At 46.1% G+C, this 25,536-nt stretch overlaps 1 protein-coding gene across 2 annotated transcripts in view; it reads right to left on the bottom strand.

Moving 5' to 3' along the window:
• LOC144684706 (uncharacterized) overlaps window positions 1-21,074 on the bottom strand; it is a 72,129-nt gene extending 51,055 nt beyond the window's left edge. For both annotated transcript variants that reach the window (XM_078548833.1, XM_078548834.1), the window contains exon 1: window positions 20,880-21,074. In XM_078548833.1, the coding sequence (XP_078404959.1) occupies window positions 20,880-20,946 (67 nt within the window). In that variant the 5' untranslated portion in view covers window positions 20,947-21,074. The remainder of the gene's footprint in view (window positions 1-20,879) is intronic.
• Window positions 21,075-25,536: the final 4,462 nt, after the last annotated feature.

Here is a 25,536-nt window from a genome sequence, read left to right as displayed (position 1 = left end):
ATTGTAGGAGCCATATTAAGCACAAAGGAAGATGGTTGTGGCTGTTGAAAGCCAATTATCTCAGCTCCAGGACAAACCATGAACCCAGACCTCACTATTGCAGTTAGTGAATTTTGAAACCAACCATTGACAATCAAAGTTCATAGACCTTAAACTCAATCGTCCACTATTACAGGTAATAGTCCTTAGATCTAACCCTCACTATTAAGTCTAATATGATCTTGAACCCAATCTCCAATGGCCCCCAGAACCTAGCTATCAACTATTCGAGATAATGGACTGTGAACCCAAACTCACTATTAAAGCTAATGAACCTTGATCCCAACCTTTACTATTAGAATCATTCAACACTGAACCCCAATCTCACTACTGGAGTTGATGGACCTCGAACCTAACTTTCCTTATCGAGGGGATGCTCACTAGCCAATGAATAAAACAGTGCCATAAAATCAAACTCATTGTCTTATCTAATCAGCAGGCCCCTGAGTGAATTGAAACTGGGGGCTTGTGAATGGATTCTATGGCCCCTCACTGGGTGCGTTTTCAATGGGGCTGGGGTTGGGGGGGGCAGTAAAGTATAATAGGTGGCTAGCACTCCTGCCCACCTATAACCTGTTCTCCATAATACGGCAGGTGGGTAAGGCACCCACTAGGCTGCCCACCCTTAGGCCTATTGGTACCCTTAACTTTACAATTAAGTGGCAATAAAGGGCCTAATTCACTCTGATAATGCGCTGGGCAGTGCATGAGTGGGAAGCCTGCTTTTTCACCGTCAGATCTGTGAAATGGGGGATACCTCCTTGAGAGGGTGCCCTGTCACTATTGGAGGCACCCCCTCAAGATGGTACCCCTGGCTTTTGTGCTTGTACCCCCTCCTGGCCTCCAAAACCCGGCCCCCGCCCCTTCCCAATCCTCCATAGGGTGATCAATCCCTCCCCAACCAAAGAAACCAGACTCTCCTCATTCCGGCATCCTTTGATCATGGGCCAGGTTTGCAGAGCCCTACTGAGCTCTGGTGCTGCTGACACTGCAACAGCTGCCAGCCAATCTGAAAGGCCGGCAGCCTTTGAGGGCAGGGTTTCCTTCCACTGAGGGGTAGATGTCCCGCTTGTTAAGGCTGCACAAAGAATAATATTGCTGCACTACATTTTTTAAAGTTTGTGCACCCCCATAAAATCCACCCCTTGGTTTTTCCCATCGGGTCAGGAAATCAAGAGACCTCCAAAGTGGTTATAAGTTCTCCGCAGGGGTGAGACATATGGCACCATTGCCTCATCCCTGATCCAAGCTGAATGCAAATCCCTAAACAGCCCCCATATATGCCCCAGCCGAACTCCCTAAACCCTAACACCGCCCCAATCCTAGCACAGGTCCCTACCCGTGACCCTGACCCAACCCGCACCCCGGTTACCTCCCAGCCCAACCAACCTAGTAAAACACCACCCCAGCCACCTAAACCCACTACAACCAGGCACCCACAAATATCCCCACCCCACCCAGTGCCCACCTAGCATAGCCCAACTCAGCCGCCACCTCAGCTGGCCTCAGTTTCCTATCCCCACTTCAGTCTATCCTCCGTAACCCACACCCACTCCAGCCCCGAAACCCAGTTAAGCAACTTACCACCAACCTGACTCATCCCTGATCACAATCACATGTTGCTATCTCTCCCCAGACACCACCTCAAGCCCCATCCCCCCCCACTGCCACCTCATCAAATCTTCCCCTATCACCAGACCAGTCCAACTGACTCGAAACTCACCCACCCTGATCCACACCAGACCAGACCAAACACCAGCAGAAACTCTTTACAAATTTTGCATGGCATGTAACTTCGGAAAGTGCACAGAAATTGCTCAAATAAATCAGCAGTTCTTTTGGAATATCACTGATTTAAGATTAATTCAGTCAGAAAAAAGTCAGTCAAAAAGACTGACTTACAACATCGGTTCTTGGTTAACAACAGAACGAGAAAATCAGGACAGTATCTCCCTGATCAATAATAAAAACTGACATGGGGCAGTTACTCCCTAATCAATAACTGAAACTCCATGGGGGAGTAATTCCCGGACCAATAAGTGACGTTGACATGGGACAGTAACTCCCTGATGCATAAATGACACAGACATTGGGCAGAAGCTCCTTAATCAATAACTGACACTGACATGGGGCTGTCACTCCCTGATCAATAACTGATACTGACATGGGGCAGTAACACCCTGATCAATAACTGAAACTGACATGAGGCTGTCACTCTCTGATCAACGAATGACAATGACAAATGGCAGTAATACCCTGATCAATAACTGAAAAGACGTGGGGCAGCAATTTCCTTATCAATAATTGAAACTGACATGGGGCAGTGACACCCTGATCAAAAATGACACTAACACGGGCCAGTAATTCCCTGATCAATAACTGTCACTTCCATGGGGTAGTAACACGCTGATCAACAACTTACACTGACATGGGGCAGTAACTCCCTGATCAATAACTGTCACTTACATGGGGCAGTAACACGCTGATCAATAACTTACACTGACACGGGGCAGTAACCCCCAGAAAAATAACTGACACTGACAACCGACAGTAACTCTCTGATCAATAACTGACTCTGACATGGAGCAGTATCTCCCTGATCAATACCTGACACTCCGTGGGGCAGTAACACACGAACCAATCACTGACACTGACAAGGGGCAGTAACTCCCTGATCCGTAACATACACAGACATGGGGCAGTGACTCCCTGATCAATAACTGATACTGACATGGGGCAGTAACACCCTGATCAATAACTGATACTGACATGGGGCAGAAAGTCCCTGATCAATAACTGACACTGGCATGGGGCAAAAACTCCCTGATCAATAACTGACACTGACATGGGGCAGTAACTCCCTGATCAATAAATGACACTGACATGGTGCAGTAATGCACTAATCAATAACTGACAAAGTAATGGGGCAGTAACTCCCTGATCAATAACTGACAGTGACATGCGGCAAAAATGCCCTGATCAATAAATGAGACTCCATGGTGCAGTAACTCCTGATCAATATGCGACACTGACAAGGGGCAGTAACTCCTGATCAATATGTGACACTGACAAGGTGCAGTAACTCCTGATCAATATGTGACACTGACTTGGGGCAGTAACACCCCAATCAATAACTGACACTCTATGATGTAATAATTCGCTGACCAATAGCTGTCAAAGAGTTGGGGCAGTAACTCCCTGGTCAATAAATGACACTGACATGGGCCAGTAACTCCCTGTTCCAGAAATGACATTCCACGGTGCAATAATTCGTTGATCAATAACTGACACTGACTTGGGACAGTAACTCCCTGATCAATAACTGACACTGACAGGGACAGAAAAGCTCTGATCAATAACTGAAGCAGCATGGAGCAGTATTTCCCTGATCAATAACACACACCGACCTGGGCCAATAATTCCCCGATCCATAACTGACACTGACATGGGCAGAAAAGCTCTGATCAATAACTGAAGTGGCATGGGGCAGTATTTCCCTGATCAATAACACACAGTGACCTGGGCCAATAATTCCCCAATCCATAACTGACACTGTCATGGTGCAGTAACACACTGATCAATAACTGACACTGACATGGTGCATTAACACACTAATCAATAACTGTCAAAGAGTTGGGGCAGTATCTCCCTGATCAATACCTGACACTCTGTGGGGCAGTAACACGCGAACCAATGACTGACACTGACAAGGGGCAGTAACTCCCTGATCCATTACAGACACAGACATGGAGCAGTAACTCCCTGATCAATAACTGGAACTGATATGGGGCAGTGACTCCCTGATCAATAACTGACACTGACATGGGGCAAAAACTCCCTGATCAATAACTGATACTGACATGGTGCAGTAACACACTAATCAATAACTGACAAAGTAATGGGGCAGTGGCTCCCTGATCAATAACTGACAGTGACATGCGACAAAAATGCCCTGATCAATAAATGAGACTCCATGGTGCAGTAACTCCTGATCAATATGTGACACTGACATGAGGCAGTAACTCCCCAATCAATAACTGACACTCCATGGTGTAATAATTCGCTGACCAATAGCTGACACTGACAAGGGACATTAGTTCACTGAACAATATCTGACGCTGTGAAGGGCCAGTAACACTCTGATCAATAACTGACACTGACTTAGGGCAGTAACTCCCTGATCAATAATTGACGCTGACATGGGGCAGAAAGGCTCTGATCAATAACTGAGGCGGACATGGAGCAGTATATCCCTGAACAATAACATACACTGACCTGTGCCAATAACTCCCTGATCTATAACTGACGCTGACAGGGTTAGAAACTTCCTGATCGATAACTGACACTGACATTGGACAGTAACTTACTGATCGATAACACACACTGACCTGGGTCAATAACCCGCTGATCAATAACTGACACTGACATGGGGTAGCAACTTCCTGGTCAATAACTGACACTGACATGGGGTAGCAACTTCCTGATCAATATGTGACACTGACATGGGGCATCAACTCCCCAATCAATAACTGACACTGACATGGTGCATTAACACACTAATCAATAACTGTCAAAGAGTTGGGGCAGTAACTCCCTGATCAATAAATGACACTGACATGGGTCAGTAACTCCCTGTTCCAGAAATGACATTCCACGGTGCAATAATTCGCTGATCAATAACTGACACTGACTTGGGACAGTAACTCCCTGATCAATAACTGACACTGACATGGGCAGAAAAGCTCTGATCAATAACTGAATCAGCATGGGGCAGTATTTCCCCGATCAATAAATGAAACTGACATGGGGCAGTAAGTCGCTGATGAATGAGACTGACACAGGGCAGTAATTGGCTGAGCAATAACTGACATCACATGGGGCAGTAAACCACTGACAACAAACTGAAACTGACATGGGGCAGTGACTCTCTGATCAATAACTGACACTCCACGGGACAATCACTCCATGATCAATAACTGAAACAGCCAAGGGGCAGTAATTTGCAGCTCAACAATAGACACTGACATGCAACAGTAACACCTTGACCAACAACTGAGACTGACAGGGGCCAGTAACTCCCTGACCCATAATTGACACTCCAAGGTGCAGTCATTCGCTGATCAATAACTGACACTGACAAGGGGCATAATTCCCTGATCAATATCTGACACTGTCAAGAGCAATAACTCCCTGATTAATAACTGTCACTCCATGGAGCAGTATCTCCCTGATCAATAACTGACACTGACATGGAGCAGTAATTCCCTCATCAAAACTGACGCTGACACGGGGCAGTAACTCCCTGATCAATAACTGACCCTGACAAGGGGCAGTAACTCCCCAATCAATAACTGACACTGACATGGTGCAGAAATTCCCTGATCGAAACTGACAGTGACATGGTGCAGTAACACACTAATCAATAACTGACAAAGAGTTGGGGCAGTAACTCCCTGATCAATAAATGACACTGACGTGGTGCAGCAACTCCTTAACTGATGTTGACTTGGGTCAGTAAATCACTGATCCAGAACTGACATTACATGGTGCAATAATTCGCTGATCAATAATTGACATTGACTTGGGACAGTAACTCCCTGATCAATATCTGACACTGACACAGGGCAGTAAGTCGCTGATGAATGAGACTGACACAGGGCAGTAATTGGCTGAGCAATAACTGACATCACATGGGGCAGTAAACCACTGACAACAAACTGAAACTGACATGGGGCAGTAACTTTCTGATCAATAACTGACACTCCACGGGACATGATCAATAATCTTCACTCCATGGGGCAGTAACTTCCTGATCAATAACTGACACAGACAAGGGGCAGTAATTTGCAGCTCAACAATAGACACTGACATGCGACAGTAACATCTTGAGCAACAACTGACACTGACAGGGGGCAGTAACTCCCTGATCAACAACACAAACTGACATGGCCAATAACTCGCTGATCAATAACTGACATTGGTATGGGGCAGTAACCATCTGATCAATAACTGACACTGAGAAGGGGCAGTAACTCCCTGATCAATAGCTGACACTGACACGGGGCAGTAACTCCCTAATCAATAACTGACACTGACATGGGATAGCAGCTTCCTGATAAATAACTGACACTGACATGGGGCAGTATCTCCCTGATCAATAACTGGCACGGACATGGGGGAGTATCCCCCTGAACAATAACTGACAGTGACAGGGGACAAAAACGCCCCGATCAATAAATGAGACTCCATGGTGCAGTAACTCCTGATCAATATGTGACACTGACAAGGGGCAGTAACTCCCCAATCAATCACTGACACTGACATGGTGCAGAAATTCCCTGATCGAAACTGACAGTGACATGGTGCAGTAACACACTAATCATTAACTGACACTGACATGGTGCAGTAACACACTAATCAATAACTGACAAAGAGTTGGGGCAGTAACTCCCTGATCAATAAATGACACTGACATGGTGCAGCAACTCCTTGACCAATAACTGATGTTGACTTGGGTCAGTAAATCCCTGATCCAGAACTGACATTACATGGTGCAATAATTCGCTGATCAGTAATTGACATTGACTTGGGGCAGTCACTCCCTGATCAATATCTGACACTGACACAGGGCAGTAAGTCGCTGATGAATGAGACTGACACAGGGCAGTAATTGGCTGAGCAATAACTGACATCACGTGGGGCAGTAAACCACTGACAACACACTGAAACTGACATGGGGCAGTAACTCTCTGATCAATATCTGACACTCCACAGGACATGATCAATAACCTTCACTCCATGGGGCAGTAACGTCCTGATCAATAACTGACACAGACAAGGGGCAGTAATTTGCAGCTCAACAATAGACACTGACATGCGACAGTAACATCTTGAGCAACAACTGACACTGACAGGGGGCAGTAACTCCCTGATCAACAGCACAAACTGACATGGCCAATAACTCGCTGATCAATAACTGACATTGGTATGGGGCAGTAACCATCTGATCAATAACTGAGACTGACAGGGGGCAGCAACACCCTGATCAATAACTGACACTGACATGGGGCAGTAACTCCAAAATCAATAACTGACACTGACATGGGATAGCAACTTCCAGATAAATAACTGACACTGACATGGGGCAGTATCTCCCTGATCAATAACTGAAACTGACAGGGGGCAATAACTCCATGATCAATTACTGACAACGGCATGGTGCAGTAACACACTAATCAATATCTGACACTGAGATGGGGCAATATTCCCCTGATCAATAACTGACAGTGACATGGGGCAAAAACGCCCTGATCAATAAATGAGACGTCATGGTGCAGTAACTCCTGATCAATATGTGACACTGACATAGTGCAGTAACTCCTGATCAATAACTGATGTTGACATGGGTCAGTAACTTCCTGATTCCGAACTGACATTCCAGGGTGCGATAATTCGCTGATCAATAGCTGACACTGACAAGGGACGTTAATTCCCTGAACAATATCTGGCACTATCAATGGCCAGTAACTCTGATCAATAACTGACACTGACTTCGGACAGTAACTCCCTGATCAATAACTGACACTGATCTGGGCCAATAATTCCACGATCAATAACGAACACTGGCATGGGCGGAAAGCTCTGATCAATAACTGAAGCGGCATGGGGCAGTAACTCCCTGATCAATAACACACACCGACCTGGGCCAATAATTCCCCGATCCATAACTGACACTGACATGGGACAGTAACTCACTGATCAATGACACACACTGACCTGGGTCAATAACTCTCTGATCAATAACTGACGCTGACATGGGGTAGCAACTTCCTGATCAATAACTGACACTGACATGGGGTAGCAACTTCCTGATCAATAACTGACACTGAGATGGGGCAGTATCTCCCTGATCAATAAATGATACTGACATTGGACAGTAACTTACTGATCGATAACACACACTGACCTGGGTCAATAACCCGCTGATCAATAACTGACACTGACATGGGGTAGCAACTTCCTGATCAATAACTGACGCTGACATGGGGTAGCAAATTCCTGATCAATAACTGACGCTGACATGGGGTAGCAACTTCCTGATTAATAACTGACACTGACATGGGGCAGTATCTCCCTGATCAATAAGTGACACTGACATTGGACAGTAACTTACTGATCGATAACACACACTGACCTGGGTCAATAACCTGCTGATCAATAACTGACACTGACATGGGGTAGCAACTTCCTGATCAATAAGTTACACTGACATGGGGCAGTAACTCCCTGATCAATAACTGAATCTGACAGGGGGCAGTAACACACTGATCAATAACCAACACTGAGATGGGGCAGTATCCCCCTGATCAATAACTGACAGTGACATGGGGTAAAAACACCCTGAACAATAAATGAGACTTCAAGGTGCAGAAATTCCTGGTCAATAAATGACACTGACATGGGTCAGTAACTCCCTGTTCCAGAAATGACATTCCACGGTGCAATAATTCGCTGATCAATAACTGACACTGACTTGGGACAGTAACTTCCTGATCAATAAATGACACTGACGTGGGGCGTAAGTCGCTGATGAATGAGACTGACACAGGGCAGGAATTGGCTGAGCAATAACTGACATCACATGGGGCAGTAAACCACTGACAACAAACTGAAACTGACATGGGGCAGTGACTCTCTGATCAATAACTGACACTCCACGGGACAATCACAACATGATCAATAACCTTCACTCCATGGGGCAGTAACTCCCTGGTCAATAAATGACACTGACATGGGTCAGTAACTCCCTGTTCCAGAAATGACATTCCACGGTGCAATAATTCGCTGATCAAGAACTGACACTGACTTGGGACAGTAACTCCCTGATCAATAAATGACACTGACGTGGGGCAGTAACTTCCTGATCAATAACTGACATTGACTTGGGGCAGTCACTCCCGGATCAATAAATGAAACTGACTTGGGGCAGTAAGTCGCTGATGAATGAGACTGACACAGGGCAGTAATTGGCTGAACAATAACTGACATCAGGTGGGGCAGTAAACCACTGACAACAAACTGAAACTGACATGGGGCAGTAACTCTCTAATTAATAACTGACACTCCACGGGACAATCACTCCATGATCAATAACTGAAACAGACAAGGGGCAGTAATTTGCAGCTCAACAACGGACACTGACATGCGATAGTAACATCTTGACCAACAACTGACACTGACAGGGGGCAGTAGCTCCCTGATCAACAACATACACTGAAATGGCCAAGAACTCCCTGATCAATAACTGACACTGACAGGGGGCAGTAACTCCCCGATCAATAACTGACACCGAGAAGGGGCAGTAACTCCCTGATCAATAACTGACACTGACATGGGGCAGTAACTCCCTGATCAAAACTGACACTGACACGGGGCAGTAACTCCCTGATCAATAACACACACCGACCTGGGCCAATAATTCCCCGATCAAAACTGACACTGACATGGGGCAGTAACTCCCTGATCAATAACTGACACTGACATGGGCAGAAAAGCTCTGATCAATAACTGACACTGACATGGGCAGAAAAGCTCTGATCAATAACTGAAGCGGCATAGGGCAGTATTTCCCTGATCAATAACACACACTGACCTGGGCCAATAATTGCTTGATCCATAACTGACACTGACATGGTGCAGTAACTCCCTGATCAATAACTGATACTGACTGGGGGCAGTAACTCACTGATCAATAACTGACACTGACATGGGTTGCAACTTCCTGATCAATAACTGACACTGACATAGGGCAGTAACTTCCTAAACAATAACTGACACTGACATGGGGTAGCAACTTCCTGATCAATATCTGACACTGACATGCAACAGTAACTCCCTCATCAATAACTGACACTGACATGGGGGCAATCTATGGATGGAGCCAGAGGACATTGCTAGAGTGTTAAATGAATACTTCACGTCCATCTTCACCCAAGAGAATGAGGATGAAGGTATCGAACTCGGGAGAGGGACTGTGAGGTTCTTGAGCAAATTGATATAGGGAGTGACAAAGTATTGGAGTTGTTGGCAGGCTTAAAAGTGGACAAATCTCCAGGTCCGGATGATTTGTGTCCCAGACTGCTGAGGGAGGCAAGGGAGGAGATCGCAGGGGCTCTGACCCAAATTTTTAATTCCTCTATGGCCATGGGGAAGGTGCCATTGGACTGGAGAACAGCTAATGTGGTTCCGCTATTTAAGAAGGGTTGTAGAGATAAGCCAGGGAACTACAGGCCAGTGAGTCTCATGGCAGTGGTAGGGAAACTATTGGAGAAAATTCTGAAGGAGAGTACCTATCTCCACTTGGAGAGGCAAGATTTGATCGGGGATAGTCAACATGGCTTTGTCAGAGAGAGGTCATGCCTAACAAATTTGATTGAATTGTTTGAGGAGGTGACCAGGTGTGTAGATGAGGGTAGTGTAGTTGATGTAGTTTATATGGATTTCAGCAAAGCCTTTGACAAGCTCCCACATGGGAGACTTATAAAGAAGGCAAAGGCACATGGGATACAGGGTAATTTGATAAGGTGGATTCAAAATTGGCTCGGTTGTAGGGGGCAGAGGGTTATGACAGAAGGATGCTTTAGTGACTGGAAGCCAGTGACCAGTGGCGTATCACAGGGATCTGTGCTCGGTCCCCTATTATATAAACTTTATATAAACGACATAGATGACTATGTGGGGGTTAGGATTAGAATGTTTGCGGATTACACAAAGATTGGCCAGGTGGTTAACAGTGAGGTTCAGTGTCTTGGACTACAGGAAGATATAGAGGGGATGGTTAAATGGGCAGATAAGTGGCAGAAGGATTTTAACCCTGAAAAGTGTGAGGTGATACACTTTGGAAGGAGTAATTTGACAAGGAAGTATTCAATGAACGGCATGACACTAGGAAGTTCTGAGGAACAAAGGGACCTTGGCGTGTGTGTCCATAGATCTCTGAAGGTGGAGGGGCATGTTAGTGGGGTGGTGAAAAAGGGCATATAGGACGCTTGCCTTTATCAATCAAGGCATAGATTACAAAAGTAGGGAGGTGATGTTAGAGTTGTATAGAACCTTGGTGAGGCCACAGCTGGAGTACTGTGTGCAGTTCTGGTCGCCACATTATAGGAAGGATGTGGTTGCACCGTGGGGGGGGTGCTGAGGAGATTCACCAGGGTGTTGCCTGTGATGAAACATTTAAGTTATGAAGAGAGGTTGGATAGACTTGGGTTGTTTTCATTGGAGCAGAGAAGACTGAGGGGCGACCTGATCGAGGCGTACAAATTATGAGGGGCATGGACAGGGTGGATAGGGAGCAGCTGTTCCCCTTAGTTGAAGGGTCAGTCACAAAGGGGCATAGGTTCAAGGTGAGGGGCAGGAGGTTTAGGGGGGATCTGAGGAAAAAACTTTTTTACCCAGAGGGTGGTGACGGTCTGGAATGCACTGCCTGGGAGGGTGGTGGAGGCGGGTTGTCTCACATCCTTTAAAAAGTACCTGGATGAGCACTTGACACGTCATAACATTCAAGGCTATGGGCCAAGTGCTGGTAAATGGGATTAGGTAGGTAGGTCAGGTGTTTCTCACGTGTCGGTGCAGACTCGATGGGCCGAAGGGCCTCTTCTACACTGTGATTCTGTGATTCTGATTCTGACATGGGGCAGTATCTCCCTGATCAATAACTGACACTGACAGGGGGCAGTAACTCCCTGATCAATAACTGACACTGACATGGGGCAGTATCTCCCTGATCAATAACTGAAACTGACAGGGGGCAATATCCCCCTGATCAATAACTGACAGTGACATGGGGCAAAAACGCCCTGATCAATAAATGAGACGCCATGGTGCAGTAACTCCTGATCAATAATTGACACACCATGGGGCAGTAACTCCCTAATCAGTAACTGACATGGACACAGGGCAGTAACTCCCTGATCAATAACTGACACTGACATGGGGCAGTAACTCCCTGATCAATAACTGACACTGACATGGGGCATTAACTCCAAAAGCAATAACTGACACTGACAAGGGATAGCAACTTCCTGATCAATAACTGACACGGACATGCAACAGTAACTCCCTGATCAATTCCTGACACTGGCATGGTGCAGTAACACACTAATCAATATCTGACACTGAGATGGGGCAATATCCACATAATCAATAACTGACAGTGACATGGGGCAAAAACGCCCTGATCAATAAATGAGACTCCATGGTGCAGTAACTCCTGATCAATAATTGACACTCCATGGGGCAGTAACTCCCTAATCAGTAACTGACATGGGCATGGGGCAGTAACTTCCAGATCAATAACTCCAACTCATGTGGGCCATAACTCTCTGATCAATAAATGACACTGACATGGGCCAATAACTCCCTGACCCATAATTGACACTCCAAGGTGCAGTCATTCACTGATCAATAACTGACACTGACAAGGGTCATAATTCCCTGATCAACATCTGACACTATCAAGAGCAGTAACTCCCTGATCAATAACTGACACTGACACGGGGCAGTAACTCCCTGATCAATAACTGACACTGACATGGGGCAGTAACTCCCTGATCAATAGTTGACACGGGGCAGTAACTCCCTGATCAATAACTGACACTGACACGGGGCAGTAACTCCCTGATCAATAACACACACTGACCTGGGCCAATAATTCTCCGATCCATAACTGACACTGACATGGTGCAGTAACTCCCTGATCAATAACTGATACTGACAGGGGGCAGTAACTCACTGATCAATAACTGACACTGACAAGGGGTAGCAACTTCCTGATCAATAACTGACACTGACATGCAACAGTAACTCCCTCATCAATAACTGACACTGACATGGGGGCAATCTATGGATGGAGCCAGAGGACATTGCTAGCGTGTTAAATGAATACTTCACGTCCATCTTCACCCAAGAGAATGAGGATGAAGGTATCGAACTTGGGGAGAGAGACTGCGAGGTTCTTAAGCAAATTGATATCAGGAGTGACAAGGTATTGGAGGTGTTGGCAGGCTTAAAAGTGGACAAATCTCCAGGTCCGGATGATTTGTGTCCCAGACTGCTGAGGGAGGCAAGGGAGGAGATCGCAGGGGCTCTGACCCAAATTTTTAATTCCTCTATGACAATGGGGGAGGTGCCATTGGACTGGAGAACAGCTAATGTGGTTCCGCTATTTAAGAAGGGTTGTAGAGATAAGCCAGGGAACTACAGGCCAATGAGTCTCACGGCAGTGGTAGGGAAACTATTGGAGAAATTTCTGAAGGAGAGTATCTATCTCCACTTGGAGAGGCAAGGTTTGATCGGGGATAGTCAGCATGGCTTTGTCAGAGGGAGGTCATGCCTAACAAATTTGATTGAATTGTTTGAGGAGGTGACCAGGTGTGTAGATGAGGGTAGTGTAGTTGATGTAGTTTATATGGATTTCAGCAAAGCCTTTGACAAGCTCCCACATGGGAGACTTATAAAGAAGGCAAAGGCACATGGGATACAGGGTAATTTGATAAGGTGGATTCAAAATTGGCTCAGTTGTAGGAGGCAGAGGGTTATAACAGAAGGATGCTTTAGTGACTGGAAGCCAGTGTCCAGTGGTGTACCACAGGGATCTGTGCTCGGTCCCCTATTATTTGTCCTTTATATAAACGACATAGATGACTATGTGCGGGGTAGGATTAGTAAGTTTGCGGATGACACAAAGCTTGGGCAGGTTGAGGTTGGTGAGGTTGAGTGTTTTGGGCTACAGGAAGATACAGAGGGGTTGGCCGAATGGGCAGATAAGTGGCAGAAGGATTTTAACCCTGAAAAGTGTGAGGTGATACACTTTGGAAGGAGTAATTTGACAAGGAAATATTCAATGTACGGCATGACACTAGGAAGTTCTGAGGAACAAAGGGACCTTGGCGTGTGTGTCCATAGATCTCTGAAGGCAGAGGGGCACGTTAGTGGGGTGGTGAAAAAGGCATATGGGACACTTGCCTTTATCAATCAAGGCATAGATTACAAAAGTAGGGAGGTGATGTTAGAGTTGTATAGAACCTTGGTGACGCCACAGCTGGAGTACTGTGTGCAGTTCTGGTCGCCACATTATAGGAAGGATGTGGTTGCACCGGGGGGCGGTGCAGAGGAGATTCACCAGGGTGTTGCCTGTGATGAAACATTTAAGTTATGAAGAGAGGTTGGATAGACTTGGGTTGTTTTCATTGGAGCAGAGAAGACTGAGGGGCGACCTGATCGAGGCGTACAAATTATGAGGGGCATGGACAGGGTGGATAGGGAGCAGCTGTTCCCCTTAGTTGAAGGGTCAGTCACAAAGGGGCATAGGTTCAAGGTGAGGGGCAGGAGGTTTAGGGGGGATCTGAGGAAAAAACTTTTTTACCCAGAGGGTGGTGACGGTCTGGAATGCACTGCCTGGGAGGGTGGTGGAGGCGGGTTGTCTCACATCCTTTAAAAAGTACCTGGATGAGCACTTGACACGTCATAACATTCAAGGCTATGGGCCAAGTGCTGGTAAATGGGATTAGGTAGGTAGGTCAGGTGTTTCTCACGTGTCGGTGCAGACTCGATGGGCTGAAGGGCCTCTTCTACACCGTGATTCTGTGATTCTGATTCTGACATGGGGCAGTATCTCCCTGATCAATAACTGACACTGACAGGGGGCAGTAACTCCCTGATCAATAACTGACACTGACATGGGGCAGTATCTCCCTGATCAATAACTGAAACTGACAGGGGGCAATAACTCAGAAATAAAAACAAAAAGCCACTGCGGATGCTGGAAATCCAAAACAAAAACAGAATTACCTGGAAAAACTCAGCAGGTCCTGCAGCATCGGTGGAGAAGAAAAAAGTTGACGTTTCGAGTCCAACATGACCCTTCAACAGAACTGAAGTATAGTTAGGAGAGGGGTGACCCCTCTCTGACACTGACATGGGGCAGTAACTCCCTGATCAATAACTGGCACTGACACGGGGGAGTATCCTCCTGATCAATAACTGACAGTGACATGGGACAAAAACACCCTGATCAATAAATGAGACTCCATGGTGCAGTAACTCCTGATCAATATGTGACACTGACAAGGGGCAGTAACTCCCCAATCAATCACTGACACTGACATGGTGCAGAAATTCCCTGATCGAAACTGACAGTGACATGGTGCAGTAACACACTAATCAATAACTGACACTGACATGGTGCAGTAACTCCCTGATCAAAACTGACAGTGACATGGTGCAGTAACATACTAATCAATAACTGACACTGACATGGTGCAGAAATTCCCTGATCAAAACTGACACTGACATGGTGCAGTAACTCCCTGATCAAAACTGACACTGACATGGTGCAGTAACACACTAATCAATAACTGACAAAGAGTTGGGGCAGTAACTCCCTGATCAATAAATGACACTGACATGATGCAGCAACTCCTTGACCAATAACTGATGTTGACTTGCGTCAGTAACTCCCTGATCCAGAACTGACATTACATGGTGCAATAATTCGCTGATCAATAATTGACATTGATTTGGGGCAGTCACTCCCTGATCAATATCTGACACTGACTTGGGGCAGTAAGTCGCTGATGAATGAGACTGACACAGGGCAGTAATTGGCTGAGCAATAACTGACATCACATGGGGCAGTAAACCACTGACAACAAACTGAAACTGACATGGGGCAGTGACTCTCTGATCAATAACTGACACTCCACGGGGCAATCACTCCATGATCAATAACCTTCACTCCATGGAGCAGTAACTTCCTGATCAATAACTGACACTCCACGGGACAATCACTCCATGATCAATAACCTTCACTCCATGGAGCAGTAACTTCCTGATCAATAACTGACACTCCACGGGACAATCACTCCATGATCAATAACCTTCACTCCATGGGGCAGTAACTTCCTGATCAATAGCTGACACAGACAAGGGGCAGTAATTTGCAGCTCAACAATAGACAATGACATGCGACAGTAACATCTTGAGCAACAACTGACACTGACAGGGGGCAGTAACTCCCTGATCAACAACACAAACTGACATGGCCAATAACTCCCTGATCAATAACTGACATTGGTATGGGGCAGTAACCATCTGATCAATAACTGACACTGACACAGGGCAGTAACTCCCTGATCAAAACTGATACTGACATGGGGCAGTAACTCCCTGATCAAAACTGATACTGACATGGGGCAGTAACTCCCTGATCAATAACTGACACTGACACGGGGCAGTAACTCCCTGATCAATAACTGACACTGACACGGGGCAGTAACTCCCTGATCAATAACTGACACTGAGAAGGGGCAGTAACTCCCTGATCAATAACTGACACTGACACGGGGCAGTAACTCCCTGATCAATGACTGATACTGAGAAGGGGCAGTAACTCCCTGATCAATAACTGACACTGACATGGGGCAGTAACTCCCTTTCAATAACTGACACTGACATGGGGCAGTAACTCCCTGATCAATAACTGACACTGACATGGGGCAGTAACTCCCTGATCAAAACTGTCACTGACACGCGGCAGTAACTCCCTTATCAATAACTGAGACTGACATGGGGCAGTAACTCCCTGATCAAAACTGACACTGACACGGGGCAGTAACTCCCTGATCAATAACTGACACTGACATGGGGCAGTAACTCCCTGATCAATAACTGACACTGACACGGTGCAGTACTCCCTGATCAATAACTGACACTAACATGGGGCAGTAACTCCCTGATCAATAACTGACACTGACAGGGGGCAGTAACTCCCTGAACAATAACTGACACTGACCAGGGGCAGTAACTCCCTGATCAATAACTGACACTAACATGGGGCAGTAACTCCCTGATCAATAACTGACACTGACATGGGGGAGTATCCCCCTGAGCAATAACTGACAATGAAAAGGGGCAGACAAGCCCTGATCAATAACTGTCACTCACATTGGCCAATAATTCCCTGATTAATAACTGACACTTATATAGTGCAGTGATTTGCTGACTATTAGCCGCATGATCATAATGGGAGAGGGGTACTCTCTGATCAATATGCTGACAATTATGGGGACATTCATTCACTGATCAATAAAGTGACTCTTACTGGGGGCATTAAATCTACAATAGACAGACTATGACAGAGGACAGGAATTTCCTGATTATCAATCAACTGAGAGAGACAGACATTGTTGTCGGCGTCTGTCTATCGATTTGGGGATTGACATTTACTCGGTTGTGAGTTTCTGCCTTGGTTTTCATGAGACTGAACAGGCTGATTCTCAACCCCCCAGATCTTTGGGCACATAGGGCAGGACATCCTACACGGCAGTGGGATCCAGAGTGCAGGATTTGCTTTCCTTTCTTTCCTTCTCTGTTGCTGCTCTGCCTCATCTCTGTGACTCACAGTGTGATGCAGATTAATGGACATGTTGTGGCCATTTTGAATGAATGGTAGCAGGCTCCTCCCAGTCACTCATGTCAATGCTGCTGCACTTCAAGGAGAGCTTCAATGTGCCCTTGAAGCATTTTCTTTGTCCTCCACGAGAACGTTGGTCATTTGAGAATTGAGAAAACAGGATCTGTCAGAAGAGACAGTTTTCAGCCATCCGGACACTGTGTCCTGTCCATTCAGGTTGATCTTTCAGGGTTTTTGCCTGAATGCTTTTGGAGCTGGCTTTATAAAGGACGCTGGTGTTTGTTCAGTGATCCTTGCATTGAATCTGGAGGGTACAGCGGAGGCATTGCTGGTGGAATTTCTCTAACCTTTGACATATCAATAAGAAAGCAAAACTGCCTACATCAAACTTTATTCTTTTTGATTCTATCCCGAACGCCAACCCACCCCACTCGCCTGTGTCCAGGGATCCAGCGGTGATCCCCGGTGAAGTCCTTAGATCATTTCCAGCAGCAGCCATTTTTCCCAATGGTGCCATTGACAATTGGGAGCTGCAAGCCTTTGATTGGCCGCCAGTTGTCCATTGGTGGGGGTGGGGGGTTGGGGGATATCTGCTTCTGGGGTCCTAAATCCTGGGGAGTCCTGATGCTGGCCAAGGATCAAAGCAGGTGTACTGCCGGGTTTCCAAATCCCCCATCACCCATAATAAATCCAGCCCATAGAGTCCTGACAGTTGTAATACTCTGATCAATAGACTGACAGTGGCTGAGAGCTGTCATTCCCTGATAATCAACAGGCGGACGCTGTCTGTGGGAAGCAAGTTCCCTGATAATCAATAGTCTGACAGTAACTGGCAGCCTGGTCAATAAACTGATAGAATCTGGGAGCAGAATTACCCTGCTTTTCAATCTATTGGAAGTGATTCGGGGCTGCAATTCCAGCATTATCAATCGACAGACAGTGACTGAGGGCATCAATTCGCTGATCAATGGACTGAAAGAATCTGGGGACACTGGTTCCCTGATCAATAGACTGGGGCATGACATTCCCCAGCTCCACCAACATAAGGAAAAAAGGCCCAGAATGTCAGCTTTTCATCCCGTGGGGATTAGGGGGGTGGTGTGAGTGTGGGGGGGCGTGGGGGGTAGGGGGTGTTGGTCTGGATTAGAAGTGGAGCCCGCCGCTCCCAGAATAAGTGCAGAGATTGCCAGGTGCAGAGGTGGGCTGGACAGAGGGCCTGCCTCTGTGCTCCAGCAGTTTGTTGAAGTTATGTTAAAAAGTGATTAAAACAAAAAAAACCAGCCTTCTAGCCCTCATCTCTCACTCCCCATACACTCCTCATGCCCTATCCATGCCAACCTATGGCACCTTATGCCCCCCCAACCCTCATGGCCTCTCATATGCTCCATGCTACCCTTTGCCCCTCTATCCATCCTTCATGGCCCCTCGTACTCCCTATGCCACCCTATGCTCCTCTAACCACCCCCCATGGCCCCTCATGCACTCTATACCCATGGCCGCCGCTCATCCCCATGGCCCTTAATAGCCACTAGGCCAATTTAATGCCAACTCATGCCTCCCACCCAGCACATTTTGCCCTTATCCTCTCCATGCCAACTCACCTTACGCAAACCTCAGAAGCCATGCTGACATAAAGTTAATTTGTGCATCCTTGATGTCACACTCTTATTGATAAAAAAAACATTCAATACCTTGAAATTCCTTCTATTGATCTCTTAGGGAAACAAGCATTTCTATTCTGTAACCACTTGGAGCTGTCAATCAAACTGCTCACTTAACAGGCACTCCACTGTGATAATGTTAGGTTGCAAAAAGACATGCAGTACTAATCCTATAATGATATCCCTCAGGTTTATGACAATGTAAGAAGTGAAATATCAAGCATTAACTTTTTAAAAACTCCACACTATTTTTTTTAACTTAAAGCCCCACAGAGTTAAATCCATTGACAGCTTTGGCAGTTCCAATGAATTTTGGCAGTTCTTTGACCACTTGACAGTTTCAGTGAGTTTCTGCATCTTTTTATGCTGCTTCTGTGAAGCATGGGATATGTGATTTATAACCTTCCCCCCACCCTATGAAACTGATGGAGGCCGGGTTCAGGGGCAGGACTTCCGGATTTGGGTCTCTGCCGGCATTGCCGAGCCTCTCCATCTGTGCGAAAATTCAGGCCTGACAGACAGGTGTTGGCATAGTATTCAGTCCCACCCCTGGGGTACAGGGTAGTATTCAGTCCAACCCCTCCAGGGTACAGGAGGTATTCAGTCCCACCCCTCCAGGGTACAGGGGGTATTCAGTCCCACCCCTCCAGGGTACAGGAGGTATTCAGTCCAACCCCTCCAGGGTACAGGGGGTATTCAGTCCCACCCATCCAGGGTACAGGGGGTATTCAGTCCCACCCCTCCGGGGTACAGGGGGTATTCAGTCCCACCCCTCTGGGGTACAGGGGGTATTCAGTCCCACCCCTCCGGGGTACAGGGGGTATTCAGTTCTAAACCTTCATAGTACAGGGGGTATTCAGTCCCACCCCTCCGGGGTACAGGGGGTATTCAGTCCCACCCCTCCGGGGTACAGGGGGTATTCAGTCCCACCCCTCCGGGGTACAGGGGGTATTCAGTCCCACCCCTCCAGGGTACAGGGGGTATTCAGTTCTAAACCTTCATAGTACAGGGGGTATTCAGTTCTACCACCCCATGGTACAAGGGGTATTAAGTCCTACCACCCCATGGTACAGGGGAGTATTAAGTCCTACCACCCCATGGTACAGGGGGGTATTCAGTCATGCCACTCCATGGTGTTGGGGCAGAGGGGTGGTGCAGGGGGAGGCTTTGAGGGCTGTCTCTATCCGCTCAGGATTGCATCCTGGAGATTTGTCAAGAAATTGCCAAATTTTCTGTAGCTTCTATGGTAACATTTTCTCAAACATTTATTTATCACAGTGCAGTTAATGAACTTTCTTTTATGAAGAAGGTCCCTTAAATCACCACATTCTCCTTTGATGTGTCCTCCTTTTTAACGTAAAAATACTAAAGATCAAACATTCAGTTTTACTGAGCTTGGCAGTGTCAGGTTAACAAGCAGCCAATCTCTAAGCACCAGTCACTCAGAGGGATTTGCAAATCGATGCATAGAAATCAGTTTTTACAATGTGTAAAAGAAGCAGTGAAATGAACCAGTTAAACAATAGTTCAATAACCAAGAAAGTGTTAAAAATATTGAAGAAATCCAGGGCTGTCAATTGAAATCCGTCCATCATCAGCCACTGTACCATAGTTAACTTTACAGCGTTGTCTTTCACAGTAATCATATTCAATACTACACATTCTGGGAGAAAGGTAAAGGTTTTTATTTCAGGTAAGTCACCTACCTTGAACACACAAGGAATTTGCCATCAATATTGATCCCAAAGCTCCAATAAACAGCCTGTGGAACATGCTTCCCTTGTGTAGGTTACTGTCAGCAGCTTCTACTCTCTCCTGGCTGGGAAGTTATAATATGTGAGTGACTGCTCCTCTCCTCTGTCCCCTAGTGAGTTGAGTTTTTTTCACTTGGTTTTATTCCGATTGAATAGTTTGGGGAGGGGGAGGGAACAGAGAGAGTGACGTGAGATTGCAGTCATTAAACTAAGAGCTCTCACACATACACACACCCTCTCTCTGCAAGTTCAGTCACACAGCAGCCAAAAACGCTTTCACCACCGATTAACAAGCAGAGAGGGGAGCACAGGCTATTCAGGAGGGATATTCCAGTCAGCAGACAGCAAATACACACATGCCCACTTACCAAACTGTGCAAACAAACAGACAACAACTCAACAAACAACATAAGCCCCTGAAACATCCTTAAACATCAAATTGCCCTTTTATTACATTGGATTTCAGGATTGTTGTTAGTGTTTTTGGGTTCACAGACTGTAATTTAGTTTTTTTTGTCTGAAAACTGATACCCAAATGGCTTCGTGTGTAACCTACGAGCAGAAATTGGTGCTCCAGTGAAGATGACCAACACACACACACAAAATGAACATGTTTGCAGCAGGGTGAGGTTGTGGAGTTTTTGATAGGGGTGAAATCTGGTTGGGAATAATTCCCTCCCTGGGCTATCTGAGGGTCTTTGTGAATCCCTTATCCCTTCAGGAAAATCAGAAGGTTTTTTAAATCCTTCTTCATGCACATTTTTCGGTATTTTGGAGTGAAATTGAATGCAGCCTTGAAGTGAAAGGTGATGGTGAGAGGTGCAGGTGAGTCGGCAAGGCCGCTGTACCACCGGTGAGAAGGCGCACCTCTCCAAAATATCCAGAGAAGACACACCACGGTGATCCCTTACGCCACCAGTGGAGGTATTGAACGTGACTGTGTTTGTGGGAAATTTTGCCTCAGTTATTCAAGAGTAGAGTGGCTATATTACTGGACTAACAATCCAGAAGCTTGGGCTAATAATTCAGAGTTAAAATCCCACCTTGTCAGTTTGCAAATTTGAATTCACTTTAAAAATAATTTGGAAATTCAAAGCTGGGATCAATAGAAGTGACTGTGAAACTGTTGGGTGCTCATAAAAAGAACCCAAGTGACTCACTAATATCCTTTCGGGAAGGGAATCTGCCAATCTTGCCTGGTCTAGCCTATATGTGACTCCAGTCCTACACCGACATGGTTGATGTGTCCTCTGAAGTGGCTGTATGTGTAAGCCACTCGATTGTAACAAACTCACTACAGAGAACATTGAGCAATGAAGGAGGGGAAATCTATGCTGACCTTGCTGGCAACACCCACATCCCTAGAATGAACAATATGGGACTCACTCCCAGTGAGTCAGCCATTTCCTTTCTCACCCAGGCAGCTAGTCAAACGCTAGCATTTGCCATGCATATGTTTCACTGTGCTGACACACAGGATAAAGCAGCAATCCTCAGAGGTGCCCGGCAGGCTTTGAGTTTAAGGGAGATGCTGGTTTGAGAAAGGATGGAAAAGCAATCTTGCATTTAAAGTCAGTTGGCAGTGGTTAATAGAAAAAACAGCAAAGTCTATTGTCGCACCAGGTTGTGGCCGCATAGATCTCAACCCTCCACTCCTGTGCTGGATGAACTAAAATAGTTGAAGCACGAGCCATTAACTATATTCCAATAGCCTGTGGCAAAATCTTGAGTGCTGTTAACACTGTTCAAGTACTGTTCAACCCTGAATTTGAATCTCCATCAGTCTGTCACCAGGTCTACCAAAACAGTTTGGGCCATACATATTCCATAGCCTCCCAGGGGATCTGTGCATGTTCATAATAACATTGCAGCATATTCTGCAGGGAAATATATATAAAAGAGGTTCAGAGAACCAAACAACAGCAACTTACATTTTGCACAGGAAAACTTTCCAAAGAGACAGAAGCAAACACTGGAGGCTGAGCCAGAGAGGGACATTTCATGGATATGAATAGCAGAGTTTTGGATTGATGCTGGGTGGCCAGCCATGAGAACATTGGAATAGTTGAGTCTGGAGACAAAGTCATGGATGACAGTTTACAGCAGCAGATGGCATGGGGAAAGGCGGGGTTAATTTGACATAGGCATGGCAGTAAGTCTTTATGGTGGAGAGGTTTTAGGGTCAGAAGGTCAATATGGACTCACAAAAGAGGAAGAGGTTGCAAACAGTATGTTTCAGCCTGCGGCAGTGTTCATGGAGGGAAATTCCAGTTAATGGCAAGGCTTCAGAGTTTGTGACAATGGCTTTGGTCTTCTCAATGTTTAACTGCATGCACTGTGCCACTCATCCAGGGCTGGAGGTTGGACCAGCACTCTGATAGTGCAGAGGCCGTGGAAAGATTGACAGAGAAGTAGAGCTGGGTGTTGAGTGGAAAGTGGCCCTCTTGACTATAGATGGAATTGTGAAGGAGCAGCATGCAGATGAGGAAGAGGAGGATGAGTGAGGAGCCCTGAAGATGATCACTGGCAGTCTTGACAGTGGAACCCCCTCTTTGAGTTCCAATTGTCATCAGGCATTTACAGATTGAACCCAGAGTAATAGTCCCACTACAACGCCCATCAACACTCCCAGGACAGATACAACATGGGCTAGATGGGGTTTAAAACTTCTCCTCAACTACCTGCACATATCAGGATTTCTGACCATTTTTCCACTGATAGATCTTATTACTATTTATATTTCATTTTGCTCCTTCCTTCCTAGGTTCTCTCCCATGTCTAGTGGCACATGAGACAGACAAAGCATGTACTTACATTTGTTTCCATGGCTAGTTTTTTCTGGAACAGCTCATCAGCCTATTGCCAGAGGCTATAGCTTGAGGGTTGTCACTCCACATGGAGCACGGCTGACCAGGAGTCTCTCCCACACTTACCGCCTGCCATAGGTGTATTGGAGGGGTTTAGGGCTTCATACTCAACCTTTTTGACCACGTTATGAACTCACATTCCATGGCCATCCAGTCCTGGAGCGGGACTTGAACCCAGAGCTTCAGGCTCAGAGGCAGGGATGCTACCCACTACACCACAAGACCTTAATTTTGCTCAAAAAGGATTCAATAGCCCTAACAGGAAAGGCTGGATCATGTGTATTCAAACTAGATGGACCACTTTGTGAACTGGTGTACCACCTCACCTCTAACAACAGAAGAGACTGAAATCCACGCTGGCACAGGAGCCCTGCTGGTGGGAGGAACTGATAATGTTCAGCCTGGACTAATGCCCATCCAAAATTTGTGGCACAGCTCATTCTAGCCTTTCAGATCAGGTGTGGCATTGATTTGAAGCAGTGCGAGAGCTCCTTTTGCTTACCCGGCACTCCCAGGACTGGTATGGGATGAGTCAGATGTTGGTCAAGCTCCCTCTACATTTGTCTGGCTTTGTTGGGTTCTCAACAAACTAATACTTTCTTACTCCCAGGAAATTATTCAGTTAGGCCTGGCAAAAATACATACAAAGGTTTCCTTCCTTTAAGCCACCCAACTGAAAGGTGTGGTGTGTGACTGCAGCCATTGATCCCAGTGTAACATTAACCCCAATTCTTTATTTGTGGTTTAGTGTAGGTGTATCAGGGCATAGGAGTTCATTAATGATTAGTTCCAAGGTTACTTTTATTTGAATGGTGTTGGGCAGTAACAAAGCTTACACATTTCCAGGAAGTTGCTGTGATCAGATTTGTCAAAGGCACCCAGGCACTTCCTATATGATGAGCTGGCCATTCAGTAGCAATTTATGCAAAATGAACTGTTCCTGTTCGTTATACGGCCTGAAACACAGGCAAATCTAAAAGTTTGTTACTGTGAGGGGAAAGTCTAATTTCCTTTCCCAGCCAAAGGAAGGAGGGTGAATATTTGCTCTTCGAAGCAAGATACCTAGAAGTTCAAGTCATTGCAGGGGCCATTTGGACAATGGTGTCTGCCCTGACTGATCAAAGAATAAGGGATTTCCCCTGCTCTGCCCCTCAGCCTGTATCTCTGCCCTCCTTTCACAGAACCTCTGTAGAGAAGAGTACACAGTTGTGGTTTGTTCCCAGGACTCAGTCAACGTTGGGCTGAACAGGGCTACCATGAGGTAACTAAACACCTTTGACAATTTCTTCACTATCCTCACCACAACAACAATTTATATTTATATAGCACCGCTAGAAAGTCCCAAGCTGTTTCCACAGGATCGTTATAAAGCAAAGTTTGACACCAACCCGCATTAGGAGCTTGGTCAAAGAGGTAGAGCTTAAGGAATATCTCAAAGCAGGAAAGAGAGATAGAGAAATGGAAAGGTTTAGGGAGGGAATTCCAGAACTTGCAAGAGGTCTGGGCAACTGAAAGCATGACCACCGATAGTGGAGAAATTAAAATCAGGGTTGCACATGAGACAAGGATTAAAGGACTGGCGATATCTCGGAGGGTTGTGAGGCTGGAGGAGATGACAGAGATAGGGAGGGGCAAGCCCTGGAGGGATTGGAAACAAGGATGAGAATTTTAAAATCAAGAAGTTGCTTGACTGGGAGCCAATGTAGAGGCCAGCAAACACAGAGGTGAAGACAGGAGTTAAG

The sequence above is a fragment of the Cetorhinus maximus genome, chromosome 9 (assembly GCF_964194155.1).
Source record: "Cetorhinus maximus chromosome 9, sCetMax3.hap1.1, whole genome shotgun sequence".
In the NCBI taxonomy this organism is placed as follows: Eukaryota; Metazoa; Chordata; class Chondrichthyes; order Lamniformes; family Cetorhinidae; genus Cetorhinus; species Cetorhinus maximus.
Note: the sequence above shows the minus strand (reverse complement) of the source record. Positions and strands in the feature narration are given on the sequence as shown.